Source organism: Giraffa tippelskirchi, chromosome 11, assembly GCF_054371585.1.
Source record: "Giraffa tippelskirchi isolate mGirTip1 chromosome 11, T2T-mGirTip1v1.2.pri, whole genome shotgun sequence".
In the NCBI taxonomy this organism is placed as follows: Eukaryota; Metazoa; Chordata; class Mammalia; order Artiodactyla; family Giraffidae; genus Giraffa; species Giraffa tippelskirchi.
In genome coordinates, this window is record NC_137285.1 from 18,235,308 (window position 1) to 18,255,773 (window position 20,466).

The following is a 20,466-nucleotide window of genomic DNA, read 5'->3' on the forward strand; positions in this document are numbered from 1 at the left end:
ATGAAGGATTGGCCACTGAAACTTTTTGATGTTAATCAGAATGATAATAAAGGACAATTTACATAGAAGAATGTTTAAATTACAGAAAAAGTCATATTATGATATTCCCAAATTACCATCTAATTCTTTTATACTCCACATTATGCAAAAATAACATTTATAGAGCCAAATATATTGCTGGATCACATTTTGAATTCTATGTATTTAAGGAACCCATGAACCAAATGACAACACAAATGAAATCTAATCCAGGTTACTTCCTCTGTAAGTAGTCATTTATTCTTTTTCTTTTGCAGTACTTATGCAATTTATATTTCTATTCTAATACTTCACAAATCGTAATAATACATTGTAATTTTTAGGTTTAAACCAATGAAGACATTACCAAAGGTACAAGTTAAATTCTGGAAAAGAGAGATTATCTACATTCATAAACATTTTCAGTTTTCCACATTTGGTAGTTTTGATTTCATAAAGTATTAAGTTTACAGTTAAGTGACAACTTAAATTATATTTTTAAGATTTAATAGTTTTCTTATTCTAGCAGATAGCACAATTGTACACATACACAGATTTTCAGTGAATAATGATTTTGTTATAAATTCCCAGCCTCGAGAGCTTTGAAAAGTTTATTTCAGATCTTTCCATTACACATCTACAAATTCTGGCTTGACTTTTTAAAACACCGGATTTCCGGTTTAAGTAATCTACGTACGCAGATTGCATAATAAATTTGGACCAAAGCCTTAAAACTATTTTTAGCTCTCCTGAGCTAACCATGTATTAATGGGTAAAATTTATTAATGGCAAATTCAAGAGTTTTCCATTCATCCCTACAATTTCCCATCTCTGTTTTTAGGGACTGGGGAATGGAAGGGAAGAGAGTGTTTAATGAGTCACTATAATTAGGCAATCATTCCTATATGGTTTCCAATTAACTTTACACCCTGGCTTCTTTGGCTGTTAGATGACCAGTTTTTCCATCTTCAAGTTCTTAAACATACCACATATAATCCAGAGATGCAAGAAATAAAGTCTAATATGTTTTTAAAAGATTTTAAATTCTTAAATATTATTTTGCCTATTTATATGTCCATTTAACCTCAGTAAAGCTGAGATAAAGTCAACATAAAAACAGCATTTCTGTCACATTTTAAATCCTTCTCTTAAAAATTTTAACTTATACTTTGAAAAGTGGACATATTTCTATGCAGTCTTAAAAAAATTATCTTTCAAAATCCTGGTGAACATGTATATGTACAGCTGAGTCCCTTCACTGTTCACCTGAAACTATCACAATATTGTTACTTGACTATACCCCAATACAAAACAGAAAGTTTGATAACAACATGCTGATGAGATAAATATAAGGTCACTAAGATCTCAGCAAACATTGTGATTAAAAACCCTCTGAAAACATCTTGCTGATCCTACTACAACTAAATAAGAAGCTTCTTTTATATAACAAATCTCAGGAATATGTAGAATATAAAGATAAATTAACTTCAGTGAATGTTTTATAATATAGCTGTTACTCAGAAAAAATACAAATTACACTGTGACACTAAAAATACTTTCATGTTATTTAAGCAAATAGAATTTTTTTGTAAGCCATTTTTTGTTACTAAAATATTTAGATGGGCCTTATTAAACTAAATACCTGAAGCAACTGAACATTTGTTTAATTTACTCTTTTCCTAGTCTGCTGAATATAATCCTTAAGACTCTGCTTCCCAGACAATGTCAACAAAGCAGAGATTGAACTTCCTGCTCCCCATTCCCTGTCAAACCACAAAAAACACATATTGCACAAATAATACCTTATTTTAATATTTTTAGCCATTTTTTCTTCCTTGATTCCCCTCCTAACTGTGGAAAAGATAATTTTCTTCCTATGCAGGGTTAGGGTCTCTACTTCCTCCTCCCAACTATTTAACAGATTTATTTACTAAATGCTTACTGTGCAAATCTGTGTGCTAAGGCCTGAAAATAGAATAATTATGACTTCGTGACTAGCCCAGAGTTTAGCTGAGTCAGTCAGGTATGCCAGCAATTAACATGTTATGGTAACTGCTATAGAACATTCGATGAAATACCTGGGATACAATGGGAGCACACAGGAAAGGTTGCTACCGGTTCTCACCTTTTCCTCCTGAATCTTCACATCTTCCTTGGTCTGACTGACTCTTCAGTAATGTAAACACCACTACACCACTATCCTATGCATAGATTTCTCAATCATTCCCACACTCCCTCGCCTTCTTTTCAAAGATAAACAATCAGAAGAAGCCTGACCTTTTATCTCCACTTCCTCCATCATTTGCTCAGCCCACTGCATTGTTGTTTCAGGTCACTGTGCTTTAGCATGGAATGTCTTCCACTCCTTCACCTATGCAGCATTAAGTTACTCAAGTTACTCAATCACCACACCTCCAGGAAGCCATTTGACTCTGTGTTAGAGTAGCTCAGACGGTAAGGAATCTGCCGGCAATGTGGGAGATCCGGGTTCAATCCCAGGATGGGGAAGGTCCCCTAGAGAAGGGAATGGCAACCCATATCCGAGAATTCCCAGAGAATTCCATGAACAGAGGAACCTAGCGGGTTACAGTCCATGGGGTTGCAAAGAGTCAGACATGACTGAGCGACTAACACACGTGCTGGAGTTTGATGCTCTTTGCCTCTGTTTTCATCGAAGCTGGGCTCCAACAGTTTATTTGTCATGCTGCATTATCATTGTCCACTGCTTGTCATTTCTCCATTAGCCTGTGAGCACTTTAGTAGAAATAGCTTTGCTTTCTATCCCCAGTACTTAGCACAGTACCTGACATGGAGCTGCTGCTGCTGCTAAGTCGCTTCAGTCGTGTCCGACTCTGTGCAGATGTTCAATAAACACTGAATTAATGGACTGGTTCTGAGCCAATTATTTCTATTACTACTTAGCAATACAACTGATTTTATTATTTAGCAGAATCTACTAAACCATCTCAAGAGATGCTCCAAAGAGAACAAATTTTATTTGTCCATTTTATTACTAAATATGTATTTCCTGACCTCAGAATTCTATTTAGTCTATAAAGCAAAAGCAAAATAAAGTCTATCTGCTCAAATAAAAAATGAAATATTACTAACACTATAAATACCTTTGGATATTCTTGGTTACCAGAATTAAACCATAATAGCAAAAAATATTTAACCTAATAAAATTGAGGATAATAGACACTGAAGAAACACATGTTCAGGCTAACATTTTAAACTGTAGTAAACTGTGCTGATCAATAAGTTATTTTTCTGCTTACTAAATCTTTCAATTCTTCTACACATTACTTTCATTTTCAAAAATTCACTATTAATGGTAAGTTCTAAAAATTTCTTAGCAAAGATAGACCTATGCAAACAAATTTCTTGTTGATATTAATTTTTAAATGTGTATAATTTAATGAATTTCTTTTGAAGATTTATCTTAATTTTTTACACTAAAGATGTGAAGGAACCTACATTAAATCCAGAGAACATATACTAAAAAGTTACATTGTATATTATACTAAGGAGTAAAAAAGCACTAAAAATTATTTTCTTTTGTCCTAAACATTTTCCTAAAAAGTAAAAACCTAGTGAATAAAGAATCAAATGATGCCAACAACTACATGCACAGCAACTTCCAGGTATTGCTTGAATCTGAATTTATGACTGAGAGGACTGAGAGATTTCATATGGTTAAACAACTCAGTCGTGTCTGACTCCTTGCAACCTCATGGACTGTAGCCCACCAGGCTCCTCTGTCCATGGAATTCTCTAGACAAGAATATTGGAGTGGGTAGCCACTGCCTTCTCCAGGTGATCTTCCCAATCCAGGGATCCAGGGATCCAGGGATCAAAACTTCTGCATTACAGGCAGATTCTTTACTGTCTGAGCTACCAGGGAAGCCCAAGAGATTCTACGGAAAGTCATTAATTAACATGTATTAACCATACATTTTATGGGGAACACTATAGTGGTTTCTTAATATCAATTAAATGTGCCATATTTCTTTGATTTTAAGATGCTATCAATTATAAGACATCATCAACTAAATTAACAAATACCATGTGAAATGTATACATAAAGTGTAAGATATACCCCAACTGCAAAAACAATTAAAATGTTAAAGATCATGTGTCTAGAATCAAGGAAATACTGTATTATCTCTTTAACAGATTTATTGAGATATAATTTACCATATAGCCATAAAATTCATCTACTTAAAGCATACGGTTCAATGGCTTTTAGTATATTCACAGAATTGTATAATGACTACCACAATCAATTTTATACCATTTTAATCAGGTTTCAAAAGAAGCCTCTATACCCACTAGCAGTCTCCTATCCCCTATCAACCACTAGCAGTCTCCTATCCCCTATCCCACCCACCAACCAACACAGTTGTCCTCGCCTATAATTCCCCAACCCTAGGCACTCATCATTGATTTCTATCTCTCTATATTTGCTTATTCTGGAAGTTTCATACAAATAGGATCACATAATAAGTTGTCTTTGTTTCACTCAGGATGTTTTGGGAGTTCATCCATATTGTAGCATGTATCAATACTTCATTCCTTTTATTGTTGAATAAAATTCCATTGTATGGTTATGCTATAATTTGTTTATTCATTCATCAGTTTAGGGACATTGGTGTTGTTTTTATATTTTGGCTATTATGAAAAGACCCTGATGCTAGGAAAGATTGAAGGCAAGAGGAGAAGCAAGAGCAGCAGAGGATAAGATGGTTAGATAGCATCACCGATTCAATGGATAAGAATTTGAGCAAACTCCAGGAGAAAGTGAAGGACAGGGAAGCCTGGCATGCTGCAGTCCATAGAGTTGCAAAGAGTCGGACATGACTTAGCAACTGAACAACATTATGAACAATGCTGTTATGAACATGTGTGTACAAGTTTTGTGTGGACATATGTTTTCAACTCTCTTGGGTAGATATCTAGGAATAAAATTGCTGAATCATATGGTAACTCTAGGTTTAACATTTCGAGGAACTGCCGAACTGTTTTCCAAAGTAGATGAATCATTTTACATTTCCACCAGCACTGTATGCAGGTTCCAATTTCTTCACAACCTTGTCAACACTGACAAGTCAGTAACACTGTTACTGACTGTCTTTTTTATTATAGCCATTCTATGTATTATATACTAGAGTATAATGTTTCCTAGAACACTTGAAAAATATCTTCTAAGAGCTGGATATTTACATTGAAATATTTCTCCAGTACAAATGAGAATTTTTTACTGCTCTTTCAGTTTACATCATCTCCCTCCTGATGAGCAAAAACATCTTAAAAATGCCTAGGATGGGTTTGGTGGTATAATGTGGGATTGCTCTTCAGTCGCTCAGTCATGTCCGACTCTTTGCAACCCCATGGACTGCAGCATGCCAGGCTTCCCCATCCTTCACCATCTCTCCGAGTTTGCTCAAACTCATGTTCATTAACTCGATGATGCTGTCCACCCATTTCATCCTCTGTTGCCCCCTTCTTCTCCTGCCATCCATCCTCTATGTAAAGCTAATGTGACAACAGAGCCAGAGATACCCATTTCATTAGCACAACCTAAAATATGAAAAGCATTCAGTTTTAAGGATCTAGCATTTTATTCTTTTTCTTTATAGCCCTGGCACTAAAATGATATTTACATTTTTTCTATCCAACTTTTTCATAGCACCCATTTTAAGTATTTTATACATTCACACACCAGAGAGCCTCCAGCCACCATGGTTTCCACTACCTTCACTCTCTGACAAAACACTGAAAGGGAATTAAAAGACCCTAGGTGAACACTTAAGGATGTCTTCACCAGGCTGTCACTTACTAGCTAGGAAATGATGCCCCAAAATGCTGACCTATTGCTTGACAATAATCAGTTCCCATTAGTAAGAAAGACTACTGATTTAAACTAATATTCTCACTAATATGATCACCTATATCATACAGTAATTTCCACTTACTTTCAGGTGTCGCGTCTGCTGCTGCATGTCGCATACTTTTCAGCTGGTTTTGTATTCTTTGCAGTCTCTGCACTGCATGAAATAGCTTTAAAATACAACTACATTTATTACTTGCTTATTCTGCTGAAACCTACCATTTATACAGACAAGCAACGAAAAATACAAGTTCTACATAATTCTTATAAAGGGAATAAATAATAAGAACTAAGAAATTACTAAACTAAGCCAAAAATGTAACTGGTTTGCTCAATACATTTTCAAGTAAAACTTAAAAAAAAAAAGCTTTCGGAAATGTTTTCTTTAGTTATTTGTTGAATTTGGTGATCAAGGAAAAATGCATGTTAAAGAAATATTTGTACTAGGCTTTTCTGTTAAAACATGGTCTTCTTAATTCCAAGGAATGCTAACATTCTCAGAAATGATGTTTGAGAATCAGAAAGTGAAGCTAAGTAACCATTCAGGGCACGGGCAAATGCAGCTTACTGCACTAATATTATGATGCCAGGCCAAGCTACAAAAGAGCCAAAAACCTAAATTGCCCATTTAGTAGGAAATGAAGCTGATTTGAAATATAATTCTAATACACAAGTCCACTCAGTTTTAAGATAGATTTTTAATAAAATAAAAGAAATACTTTCTGGCCAAATTATTTTTTTAAGGCAAAATCTAAAAATGCGGAGTACGTGTGATTTTTGAGTCTTTTCATGATTTGCTTATTTGCCACTGGAGTAAAACATAAAAAATACCATGATTTGTGGAATAAAATAGATGTTCTCATACAGTCTGAAACTCAAGACACCCTTTAGAGATTCTAGAAGTTCTAGTAACAGTTAATCTTACTGTTTAACATTACAATGGATATTCTGTAATGCTGGAACAACATGAGTTAAGCACGGCCCAAGAGATAGTGCATAGATACGCATGAAGAATAGAAACCCAAAAGATGGTTTTGTTTTTGCTGTTGGTACCATGCAATACTCTTAAAAAGAGTATTTCATCATGTTAACAAAGGGAAACATGAAAGTCCTCAATTCTAAAAATCTTCCTCTTAACACCTGAATGATCAGAAGGAACTATTTCTTTCATCATGACAATATAAACTTTCACGTAGGTACCTGATTTTTTTGTTCCTGTTTCTGTTGTGCAAGAAATTCTTCTCTCTCTTTCTCAACTCGAAGTTGTCTTGCTATTTTCAGCATCCTCTGATGATTCTGAACTGTCTCCACCTACAGTAAGGGAATAAGTAGTATATGTTACTGTCAGGTTTAAGAGATATTAGCATGTCACGTGACTCAGACATTCACTTATCATTTCCTTTTGGTAAACAGCATTCCCTAGAGATGACACTAAAGTTTCAGACTCCAGGTCCTTGAAAGCTTTGGGCTACTGCCTAGGGAGATTCTCTTTCTGTTCATGTTATTTGACTCTATCTTCAGACGTACACTTATGCCTTGCTTAATCTTTACTTGCAATTCCTAACTCTTTGCAAGTCCTTGGGACTGAGGGTCAAAGTTTTACAGTGCTAATTCTTGCCTTACCCTTTTCTTCAAACGTTCAACTCTCTTAATAAGCTGATCCTTTTCTTCCTCCATTGCACTGATATCCTAAAAAGCAGTCAAGAAGACATTATAAGAAAAAATATTCTTTGTCTGTAGAATTCAGATAAGGTTTTTATATGATTACACAGTTACCACTTCCATCACTTATAACCAGAGCATTAAGAAACAAAGATCCTCTTTTGGAAGAAGTGCAATTCTGTCTACCACCCGCCCTTCCTCTCCAGGGTTCTTTATACAGAATAATTTATTTGGTAGCTTGGTATTCATTTAGAAAAGCAACAGGTTATAAAATAGTAAGGTGAAGCTGCCAACCAGCCTATTTGTGTTCTAATTCCAATATGGACAGACGATTTTTCAAAAATTTTTTATAATGGATAGTGTGCAGGTCTAAAAACATGAACAACAGCTGCTGACATCCCATCTGCTCTGTTAAACACCAAACTTTATATTCTGTCAGTTTTCTAGTAAAATTATTTTTAAGGCTATGGTGTTTTCAATATATAAATTTGTGTCTGGTTTTGTCAATTAACCAATTCCCTTTCTAAAAATAAAAGATTTCAAAAAAAATATTTCCACCAGCTCCACAATATTTTCTAGTGAAAACAAAACAAGCAAAAAAATCCTTGCTAGACCCCCAAAACTCACAGGCTAACTCTCACAGTAATAATGAAAGGAAAAATACACATGGTAGTCAGTATTGCCAGGATCTGGGGAAACAGGGACTGTTACTATTGGTGGTATTGTACTGAAGAATAATTTCAAAAGTCTTACAATAAATGTGTATACCTTCTGGCTCAGTAATTTTACCCATGGGAATCTATAAGGATTCTCACAGATGCTAATTATATCTAAAATTTGGAAATGACCCAAATGTCTAAGGATTATTAAGTGAATTATGGCACAACACAATGAAAGTTACTAAAAATTATGCAGAAGAATGTTGGATAACATGAGAAGAAGTCATGATATGGCATTACTTGAAAGCTGACTATGACATTTATATATAATACAATACCAAGAAAAAGGTTTACATATATACACTAAAATAGCAGTAAAAGTTACCACTAGAGCATGGGATTTTAAGTGAATTAGTTTCTATTTTTTGCTTAATCGTATTTCCTTACAAAGAATATGTTCAAAAACACTCTGGTAATAATAAAATTAAAATCACAGACTCTAGGTTATTTTATCATTTCTGTTTACTCACATGGCATAATGGAGGAACAGTAGATGGGTATCTATCACCCTTATTCCATACTTTGTGATAAGTATCTACTTACGAGTCTTTCTTTTCTATTAGATGTGACTTCACCTTTCATTTCTAATACATTCAACAAACTCTTATTGGAGACCTACTACATGCAGGGGACTGGGGATAAACACTGGGGATATTGTGGTAAATAAGATATATAGACATGGTCCTCGCTGTCACAGAGTTTAAAATGTCTGGGAAGACAGACATTAAAATAATCATAAGTACAACGAGTGTTATAAAACAAAAAGAATTGGGGTGAACTAATCTATCTAGAGAATCAGGGAAGGGCCTCCCTGAGGAAGCAACTTCTAATAATTCTTGTGTGAGAAGATAAAGATGTTATTTCTAAAAACATAAAATTCAAGAAAGCGAGAATTAGCAATTTTTAAGAGAAAGAACTTATATGTCTAGTGAGAGCACAAAAATATTTTTTGGAGCACACTAAATAACATGCATCAAGAAAGACATAAAAATCCTCATATGCTTTCTACTTCTAGAAATTTACTCTAAGGAAATAATCACAGATAGCCCAAAATAAATTTATTTAGAAGATAATCATAGCATTATCTATAATAGCAAAATATGAAAACAAAACACCAAAAACTGTAAAATTATCCATACCATAGAATACTACTCATTGAAAATCACACTGTAGAAAGATAACAATGGGAATATACTCACAATGCAATGATTAAAAAAACAAGATACAAATAATTATGTATAGTGTGATCCCAAATACATACATACATACACACACACACATACACAAAATCTGAAAGGATATAGTACAACAAATGTTAACAATTAGATTTTTTTCCTTCTATTTTTCTTCTTCTATAACATAGACTTTATATGTATGTGTGTGTGTGTATACACATATATATTAGATAAAGACCCAAAACATAATTACTTTTAATCCATGGTAGTGATCTATATGGGCTTCCCTGGTGGCTCAGTGGTAAAGAATCTGCCTGCCAATGCAGGAGACTTGGGTTTGATCCATGGATCGGGAAGATTTCCCAAGAAGAGGACATGGCAATCCACTCCAGTATTCTTGCCTGGGAAATCCCATGGACAGAGGAGCCTGGTGGGCTCTGGTTCATGGGGTTGCAAAAAAGTCAGACATGACTTAGTGACTGAACAACAACAAAGTGCTCTATACATCAATAGTACATAAGAATTAACTATGAGTTAACCCTGGCCTCATTAATTTCTTCGGTAAAGAATCAGCAAAGGTCCTACAAAAGAAAATTTGCTATTTGCTATCATTGGTTTCTATAGTCTTAAGACATTCTGAATTTAATTCAAATCTCCACCAAAATCACTATTGTTTTTTCTTTACCCTTCTTATTTCTGCCGTAGAAAATCCAGATGTCTTGAGCTGCTCACATTCTTTATGCAAAGTTTTAAAGGCTTCCATCAAATCTTCATACTAAAAGAACAAGTTAAAAAATTATAAACTAATGACTAGATCCAGTAGGTTTCCTTAATCAGGTCATCTATTAACTTATAGTCATTATTTAATCCGTATAGAACAGCATTAAAATATATCCTTAAACATTCATACAGGACACAAAAATGTTGCTGTATATAATCTGGCCTCTAAAGACTTTCCTGGTTACTTTCCTAACCAACACTCCATATGCCAGCTATGTTGATCTTCTTCAAATTTCTGGTATAGTCCACCTTCACTTTATACACTCTATTCCGTCTGAGAACACTCTATGACTCCCTCATCCCTTTCCTAGATAACTTACTCATCCTTCAGATCTCAGCATCCCCAAAGAAACCTTCTCTAGCCCTGTACCTTTTCTATATGAGTACCATGATATCAGAGTAAATATCATATAAACTTATAATTGCTAGTTACTTATCTGTCTCCACCTTTGGACACTGAGAGTCAGGAGGACAAGAATCATATTACTTGTGGAGGCTTCTGTATCCCTAGGGCCTAGCATAGTTCTTAACCGATACAGGTGTTCAATAAAAAAGCAGTTAAAGGAATGGAAAAAGTCACAACTTTTACCCTAAAATTTTTTAAAATAGGTTTTTTTGTGGAAAATGACAGAAAATTAATATTTTTTCTTGACATATATTCTGCATGTCTATAAATCAATTGTTCCAAAATTCTTCATTTAGAAAGACAATGTGAATATTTTATTAGGTTCTCCGCTAAAAGACTGGCCAAACATGTAAATCATTTCATACATACACTTCAAACATGCTTCAAGAACAAATATGTCTTTAGTATTATTAATTTTTCCATTAATAATTAGTTGGGCATATTTGATAAACATTATTAATAAACTTCATTCAGAGGAATTAGTTTCTATCAAATTTATTGATGGGAGGGTAGGGAGGGGAAAATATTTCATGTGTACATTCTCTATTGCTTACATTGTGTAAAGCATTCAAAGGTAGGGGCTGCAATGGTGCTGTGCTTTCTCAAGGCGTCTACTGTATTATTTGACATAATTATTTGCATAAACCTTTCAACCCTTGAAATATCTTAAGAGATCAATACTGACTCTATTTTGAGTGACTGTCATGGTTACCCAAAATAACAAAATATATGGCTAAAAATCATTTAGTAGATTGTTTCAGTTCAACTCAAATTCTGAGCACATACCATTATAGAAGCAACCCTACAAAATCCTGGAGGAAAACAAAGATGGATAAGACATGATACCTGTCCTTAGAGATCTCATAAATCTACTGGGAGAGATAGATTGACAAACTATTAAAATTCACAACAAACTGGCACAAATTGGTCTAAAGACCTACTATAAAACGAAAGTACAAATGCTAAAGAGAAGCAAATTTTTTCTTTTAAATCCAAGCTCTTTGCAATCTTAAGCCTAAATTCTCTAATTTCCATAGTCTATTTCCATAGAGTGGTTCGACAGTCTTCAATCAGCAGCATGTTTTGAAATTCCAGGACCAGGAGCCAGACCAGCCAAAATCCTGTATAGTTAAGAGCTTTAATATCTTAAGGCCAGAAACTCAATATCACACCAAAACTCTGGTGAGGAAAGTACACTGAAATTGCAAATTCCTTGTTCTTTCTCTACCTTCTGCCTGATTAGGACATCCTTTGAGATCATAAGCCTGGCTTCTTTGCCTACACACAATTTTTGAAGGTGCTCAGAAGTCCCAATTCAACTGGTATAGTGCCAATTTATACCTTTTGCTTTGGTGTAATTATGATAACCACCCTCCTCTCTAATTTGGATGACAAATTATATGGTCACCTAAGTAATTAACAAAGTATTCTGCAGTTCCAAGCCCAGGATCCTATCTACCCACAATTCTTTTAAAAAAAAATCCACATGTATTTATTCATTCAAGGACATTTAAAAACTTTAGTTAAACTTTTGAGGTAATGGCTGATTCAGCTGTAAGAAACAGTACAAAGAAAGTCCACATGCCCTTTATTGAACCCCTACACCCATGGTACTGAGTTGGTCAAAAAGTTCTTTTAACTATGCACAATTCCTAAGTAATAAATTATTCTAAAATCCTAATTTCAGGATTTTTTCTATCCACATACTCTATCACCAAAAAGGTACTGGTGTTCAGAAGTCAATATTTTCATAGAGTGATTACAGGTGAAAATTACTGATAACAATTTATCCTTTTGGTTCCAATGGAAATACATAAACAGCAAATAAACTAAAGTGGGATCAACATATATTTGAAACCTTGAAACCCATTACCTATGGCTTAAAAATACCATTTATATATTGTATACCTGTTTATTGGTATCAGCCACGGTTTCATCCTGGAGAAACTCACTTGGTACCTCAAGTTTTATTAAAAAACGAGCTAAATATGCTCTTTTCTTCAGTTCATTAGTTCTCTGAAGAAGCCAGTGGAGCACTGGGTAAATTACAGGTTTACTTCCAATCACCAGACCCTGACGAAAGGTACTCCTATAAAAAGAAAACACACACACACATATACACACACACACACAGAGGCTTATAAGTAAACCTTGAAAACAGTTAACATTTACTCAAATCCAATTTACACTTTTCCATGACTATTTAAAAAAGATAAAACCAAGGCTATTCTAAAGTAAGTCTGCATGTTGACAGTAATCATAAAATTAGGCCCTTAATACATCACTGGAATACATGAGGAGGTTGTATGAGGAGGTTGTTTTGGAGCCATTAACTGGTCAGCTCTAATACTTCACTTCACTGACTGGACAGGTTTAAATTGTAGCTTTTGTACAGGATGGCAGATAACTGATAAAATAGAAACATGGATTTGCCTGATTTTTTTGATTAAGAGAAAGAACTGACTCACTTAAGATTCCTACATGACAAAATAACATTAAAAAATCAAGATTATTTTGAAATTCAGTGATTTTGTGAGGCCAGTGACTTAGGGAAAACAAGTATTGCCAGAAAGACTGACTATGAAGGTTTGGATATTAAAGTACAGCTCTAAGAAAGCAACACTTGATCAGATTCTTACATGTCCGTAGCATTTCCTGGAGGTTTGTATTTAAGGATACCAAGAAGGCTCAACATCCTTTTGGCTGTTTGCTCTGGCATCTCCTCTCTGATATCAACAACTTGCTAACAAATAAAGAAATTGAAAAAATGTTATTATTGCAAATATAACAAAGTACAATACTGAAACTCACTGACAAAATTGTTCTGCTAGAGCATAACAGTCACAATGGTCTCTTCATAAAACAGATTAAGTATGGAGGCTTCCGGATTCCAAGGGAGGGTACATACAAGCTAGATCAGGATTCATACTAAGAATGCCAAGCTTAAGAAAGTCTCCAGTGGAACAGATCAGTGTATAAGAGACATGAGCTAACTTGCAACACAATAAAACCTTCTGTAAAAGTATTTTCATTCCAGAACCAAATCTATTTATGTTTGGAAGTGCACAAATAATTTCTAAGTAAGGTACAAGGAGGTAATTTAATTTTTGAGCTAGTAGAGAAATCTTAAAGATCATCTACTACCACTTTATAGGAACGGAAAACTAGGCCCAGAGAGGTTAAATAATTTGCCCCAAAGTCACAGATATTTAGTGGCAGAAACTTGCTTTCTTGCCATCCTTTTCATCACAGAGAAAAAGAACACTCTTACCTTTGGGTCAATCTCAGCCAGAACATCATTGAGAACTTGTAATAGTTGCATTGGCTCCAGGGAATCAAATGTGATTAAATTATAGTTCTTCCTAAAAGGTTCCTTATTGAGATTGTCCACGATGAATTTGATTTGATCACTCATAATCAGGTCTTATGCCAAAGCCTTTGACTGTGTGGATCACAATAAACTGTGGAAAATTCTGAAAGAGATGGGAATACCAGACCATCTGACCTGTCTCTTGAGAAACCTGTATGCAGGTCAGGAAGCAACAGGTAGAACTGGACATGGAACAACAGACTGGTTCCAAATAGGAAAAGGAGTACGTCAAGGCTGTATGTTGTCACCCTGCTTATTTAACTTCTATGCAGAGTACATCATGAGAAACACTGGGCTGGAAGAAACACAAGCTGGAATCAAGATTGCCGGGAGAAATATCAATAACCTCAGATATGCGGATGACACCACCCTTATGGCAGAAAGTGAAGAACTAAAGAGCCTCTTGATGAAGGTGAAAGAGGAGAGTGAAAAAGTTGGCTTAAAGCTCAATGTTCAGAAAACTAAGATCATGGCATCTGGTCCCATCACTTCATGGCAAATAGATGGGGAAACAGTGGAAACACTGTCAGACTTTATTTTTTTGGGCTCCAGAATCACCGCTGATGGTGACTGCAACCATGAAATTAAAAGATGCTTACTCCTTGGAAGAAAGGTTATGGCCAACCTAGATAGCTTATTTAAAAGCAGAGACATTACTTTGCCAACAAAAGTACATCTAGTCAAGGCTATGGTTTTTCCAGTGGTCATGTATGGATGTGAGAGTTGGACAGTGAAGAAAGCTGAGCACCGAAGAATTGATGCTTTTGAACTGTGGTGTTGGAGAAGACTCTTGAGAGTCCCTTGGACTGCAAGGAGATCCAATCAATCCATCCTAAAAGAGATCAATCCTGGGTGTTCACTGGAAGGTCTGATGTTGAAGCTGAAACTCCAATACTTTGGCCACCTCATGCGAAGGGTTGACTCATTCGAAAAGACCCTAATGCTGGGTAGGTTTGGGAGCGGGAGGAAAAGGGGACGACAAAGGATGAGATGGTTGGATGGCATCACCGACTCGATGGACATGGGTTTGGGTGGACTCCGGGAGTTGGTGATGGACAGGGAGGCCTGACGTGCTGCAATTCATGGGGTCGCAAAGAGTCGGACACGACTGAGTGACTGAACTGAACTGAACTGAATCAGGTCTTATAATTTAAACTAAAGAGTAAAAATACAGGAAAAAAATCCTCAATATTGGAAACAAAAATTCTGTATTAACAAAATACAGTCATCAGAAGGTCAGTATTAAGTTCATAGGAAGCAGGCATGGAATGTATTCTACATGGAATACAAAAGGCTGTGAAAAGAGTTATTTTGTTGAAAGAAAGAGTATACAGACTTTATTAGAAATGCTACAGTACATATTGATAATATTCAATGACATGTTTTTGTATATGCATCTGAATTAACATGGACAAATGAATATAAAACCCACCCACATTAACATTTCTTCCATTCAGCTCCACAATTTCTACCCAGGGATAAACAGCCTGTAGACATGCTTCAAATTTTTTTTCAATTAGCAGCCCACATTAATCCAAGTTTCCAAATTCTCTGGATAATCAGATCTGGGAACCCTGGACCCACTAGGTATATGGCCACAACCAACTGAAGCTGGGTGAGTGAGTGAAAGCCACTCAGACACATCCAACTCTTTGTGACCCCATGGACTGTACAGTCCATGGAATTCTCCAGGCCAGAATACTGGAGTGAGTAGCCTTTCCCTTCTCCAGGGGATTTTCCCAACCCAGGGATCAAACCCAGGTCTCCCGCATTGCAGGTGGATTCTTTACCAGCTGAGCCACAAGAGAAGCTGGGTAGAGGTTGCCAGTTTCAGCCTTAGGTATGCATTCTTTGAGCATACCTAAAAAGAGGGAAAAAGCTGGCTTAAAACTCAACATTCAGAAAAGTAAGATCGTGGCATCCAGTCCCGTCACTTCATGGCAAATAGATGGGGAAACAATGGAAACAGTGAGAGACTATTTTTCTGGGGCTCCGAAATCACTACAGATGGTGACTGCAGCCATGAAATTAAAAGATGCTTGCTCCTTGGAAGAAAAGCTATGACCAACCTAGACAGCATATTAAGAAGCAGAGACATTACTTTGCCAACAAAGGTTCATCTAGTCAAAGCTATGGTTTTTCCAGTAGTCATGTATGGATGTGAGAGCTGGACTATAAAGAAAGTTGAGCGCCGAATAATTGATGCTTTTGAACTGTAGTGTTGGAGAAGACTCTTGAGAGTCCCTTGGACTGCAAGGGGATAAAACCAGTTAATCCTAAAGGAAATCAGTCCTGAATATTCAATGGAAGGACTGATGCTGATGCTGAAACTGCAATACTTGGGCCACCTGATGTAAAGAACTGACTCATTGGAAAAGAAGCTGATGCTGGGAAAGATCGAAGGCAGGAGGAGAAGGGGACAACAGAATATGAGACGGTTGGATGGCATCACCAACGCTATGGATATGAGTTTCAGCAAGCTCTGGGAGTTGGTGATGAACAGGGAAGCCTGGTGTGCTGCGATCCATGGGGTCACAAAGAGTTGGGCACAACTGAGCAACTGAACTAAATTGACTGAAGTCACTTCAGTTGTGTCCAACTCTTTGCAACCCTATGGACTGTAGTCCACCAGGATCCTCCATCCATGGAATTCTCCAGGCAAGAATACCGGAGTGGGTTGCCATGCCTTCCTCTGATCCTCCTGACCCAGGGATCAAACCTACATCTCTTTCCTCTCCAGCACTGACAGGCAGGTTCTTTACCACTAGCACCACCTGGGAAGCCCAAGCTCAATTTAGCATTCCTCAGTTTTGTTTCCAAATCGTTACTTTACATCCTTTCAAACTTCAGCTGACTGAAATAAGCACTACTCCCTACAGAGTTTTTCCATCTTTGCCTTCAGTTAACGCTGTTTTTTCTGCCTCGGGCTGTTTTCCCTTTCCCCCATCTCCAGAGGTGCAAAACCTCACCATTTTTCAAGCCCCGTTCGAGCCCAGGCAAGAATACTGGAGTGGGTTGCCATTTTCTCCTCCAGGGGATCTTCCCAAGCCAGAGATCAAATTCAAGTCTCCTGCATTGGCAGATGGATTCTTTACCACCAGGAAGCCCACCTGAGGACATATCTGTGCCTAATTCTCTCTTTGAATATCAAAAGAATATAAAACAGTGACTTCTTCCACTAGAATGAATTTGTTCACAGGCCCAAGGCCAGAAAATAAGCATAAGCCTAAACAAGGTGGCAGTGAGGAAGATTATAACTTTTTAAAATTGATTATTTGATTACTTAATGGCTGAAACAGCTTAACCATGGCTCCTAGTGTTTTTTGCATGCAGACATCACATGTTTAGTATGGGGAAAAGTGGCAGAAATTTGCAGACAGGCAGTTTTTTAGAGTAGCAGTTTTAAAAAATGAATTTAACAGTGAACTGCCAAAAAAATGAAATAAGGCAAAAAATATTTCAGTGTTCCCTAATAGTTTTTAACCATGAAATGAAAAGATGCTAATTTACTTAAGACATTAGTTGGAGCTTCATGCATCTTGCTCTGAAACAGATTTTTTAAATTGGGTAGGTAGAGTTGGATACTTAGAAAACATCAAAATGTAAAAGTATTATCATTTTCTCATAATTATGATAAAATTATGAGTAAATGATTATGTTATTTTTGAAAAATAAGCCAAAAGACGGTAAAAAAAAAAAAAAGGACAACCAATGTGGTTTAAAATTTTAAGGTTTCCTTTAAGCTATAAAAGGAAAACCCTTAGATAAATTAAAATCCACACTGGAAATGCATATTTTCCACTGTGTAAAGTATTTTAAGTAAAAGTTCACGTCACAACCTTCACACACGGATATACTCGATTTTTAATTCTTTAGAAATTACATATATGTAACAATTGTATGTATATAAAACATAACACATACACACATATATTCTTTTTTTCCCCTTCCAAAACCCAAAATACTAGGATAAACGCATAAAACGTTACTAGGAGAGGAAAAGAAACCAGTTGATTTTCACTCCTAGCTGCCCACCAGCTTTCAGATGGTCACCAGCTAAGAACAAAGATGTACTGAATAGGTAGGTTGTCTATGCCCAGTGGGTTCTCCGCTCTAAAATTAGCAAAAGCAATTACTCTCCCTGTTCCAGTGGAAAGTCGTCTCACTAATTCACAAGCATTCACCCACATAAGAACCCGAGGGGGTGGGGAGAATTAAAACCAGGACAGGCGTTTATCTGGCACAACTTGGGACAGAAGCGGCGCTGTCCCGGTCCCAGGCTGGCACGAGCCTCCTAAGATTCCCCAAAATAGTTCCCCCGCCGCTTCCTGTCCCTGGGGCTCGGGAGAGGTGACAGAGGACCCCACGTGTGACCAAGGCACCTCGCGAGGGCTCCTCTGGGCTCCCCTACGGTTCATCTTGTTGGGGAGCCGCCTGTATCACTGCGAGGCCCCACAGGAGCTGACCCCCGAAGTGGAGGGTTTAACTGCTGCGACCCCTCCATTCTCGAGGTGCCGCACTGGGAAGCGGAAGAGAAGGGGGAGGGAGTTCTCTCCTATTCCGGGGTTCAGGGGAGTTTCCGACCGCGACTTGGCAACGTTACCTCAAATTCTCCTCACGAAACCACTTTACCCCCACACGAGGCATCCAGGCTCTAGTGGGTTCCTAGAGACGAGTTCCTTGGCAACGGTTGCTAGGCCGTGGACACGTCACTTCCGGAGGGGCGGGTTGGCGCGTTTCCGCGAGGCCCCTGGCGGGCACGCGCAGTGAAGCCGAGTCTCTGGATGCGAAAGGCGGAGAGCGCGGAGCCCACGTTCAAATTGGTTCGCAGGTTCTGAGCCACTGCAGACAGCCTAGAGAATTGGGGGTTGTCACGGTGGCAGTAAACTTTCGCAAATGTCTTGCAGTTTACGAACTACTCTTTTTATTATTATGTTGTTGTTTAGTCCATAAGTCTTGCCGACTCTGCAACCCTATGGAGTGCGACCCTATGGACAGGCTCTGTCCATGGCATTTCCCAGACAAGAATCCTGGAGTGGGTTGCCATCGCCTTCTCCAGGGTATCTTCCCGACCCAGGGATCGAACCAGCGTCTCCTCATTGGCAGGCAGGATCTTTATCAGGGAAGCCCATCTTCATTATTAACCCATTTTAAATTCCTGTGCCCTTTTCCTCTTTCCTCTTTCCCTGTTTCCTGCCTTCCCTCCTTCCTTCACCAAACATCTGGTGATGACTTCTTTGAGGTAGGGCCAGCAGGATTTAGGTTGAGGAAGCATTTGGCCTGGGCTTCAAATGTAGGTTTTTGACATAAATATCTCCGAATTGGGTTATACATGGAATAATTCTAGAGTCTCCGGTGGGATTAACAAAAGACACATTCATCATAGAGATTTCTGCTTCTTTGTCACATTATTGGGCCACATAGCCTGTATTGGGAATTAATTTTTTTCTTCCAGAATTTCTTTAATATGGAGACAAAAAAAAAAGTAAATGGCCTGAGGCTCTTTGGTTTCTGAGAGCCTATTTTTAGGCACCTGCAGAAATGAATAAAGTCCTCCTTATCTTTCCAAGGAGTTCACATTCTATGAGATAGGCGAGAGGAGATCTCAACGCCCAGATCACAGAGGAGGCCAGGAAGTCTACAGAAGCAGACAGAACCCTAGGATTTTACTAACTGGTGTTAGGAGAGAACTTAGTCAGTGCATTGGAGAGGGAAATGGCAACCCACTCCAATGTTCTTGCCTGGAGAATCCCAGGGACGGAAGAGCCTGGTAGGCTGCCGTCTGTGGGGTCGCACAGAGTCGGACACGACTGAAGCGACTTAGCAGCAGCAGCAGCAGCCAGTGAATGGTATTTTGAACTGCCCCTATCAGAGTGGACACCACTGTACTTTGTGATGTCAGCTGGCAGTGAAGAAATGAGGAGAAGAAGAAGAAAAAAAATGAAACTCCTCACACTTTGAAAACTTAGTAGCCTTGCTCAAACATCTTGGAAGAAACCAACTACAGATTTAGCATCAGACTTACAAAATAAAGCAAAACAAACAAATTCCATATTAGGCATCTCCTGTATGCCCTGCTCTGTGCTGGCTGCTGGGGATGCAGTGGATGCAGTGGAGGGCAGGGAATTACCTGGCCTGACTTCATGGAGCTGACAGTCTATGCAGGAAGAGTGACAGTTGAATGGGCAACACCAATACAACAACAATAAATGCTATAAAGAAGGATCCAATGATGGGAGAGTCCAGATGAAGGGTCTCAAGTTTATTTGGAGCTGAAGGGATTGTACTGTCAGGAGAGGTTCCATCAGACAAAAAGATGTTAAAGGGTCAGTAAAAAGTAGCCAAACAAGAAAGGGGAGAAGTTTTTTTGGGCAGAGGGAACAGAATATTCCAAGATGGGTACATCACTGGCTGCAGGGCGCTTGGAGAGAAATTAAAACAGGTCC

The 20,466-nt window shown here is 37.5% G+C and overlaps 1 protein-coding gene across 24 annotated transcripts in view; it reads right to left on the minus strand.

Annotated features, from left to right (window-relative positions):
* IFT81 (intraflagellar transport 81) overlaps nt 1-20,466 on the minus strand; it is a 253,133-nt gene that overhangs the window by 112,418 nt on the left and 120,249 nt on the right. For 20 of the 24 annotated variants that reach the window (XM_081540013.1, XM_081540022.1, XM_081540024.1 and 17 more), the window contains exons 1-8: nt 18,624-18,708; nt 13,922-14,123; nt 13,290-13,393; nt 12,559-12,739; nt 10,150-10,239; nt 7,532-7,597; nt 7,109-7,219; nt 5,994-6,078 (exon numbers count right to left, since the gene is read on the minus strand). In XM_081540013.1, the coding sequence (XP_081396139.1) occupies nt 5,994-6,078; nt 7,109-7,219; nt 7,532-7,597; nt 10,150-10,239; nt 12,559-12,739; nt 13,290-13,393; nt 13,922-14,065 (781 nt within the window). In that variant the 5' untranslated portion in view covers nt 14,066-14,123; nt 18,624-18,708. Of the gene's footprint in view, nt 1-5,993; nt 6,079-7,108; nt 7,220-7,531; nt 7,598-10,149; nt 10,240-12,558; nt 12,740-13,289; nt 13,394-13,921; nt 14,124-18,623; nt 18,709-20,466 lie in introns of those variants that run through there. The other 4 variants (XM_081540016.1, XM_081540019.1, XM_081540027.1 and 1 more) reach the window with 1 other exon arrangement.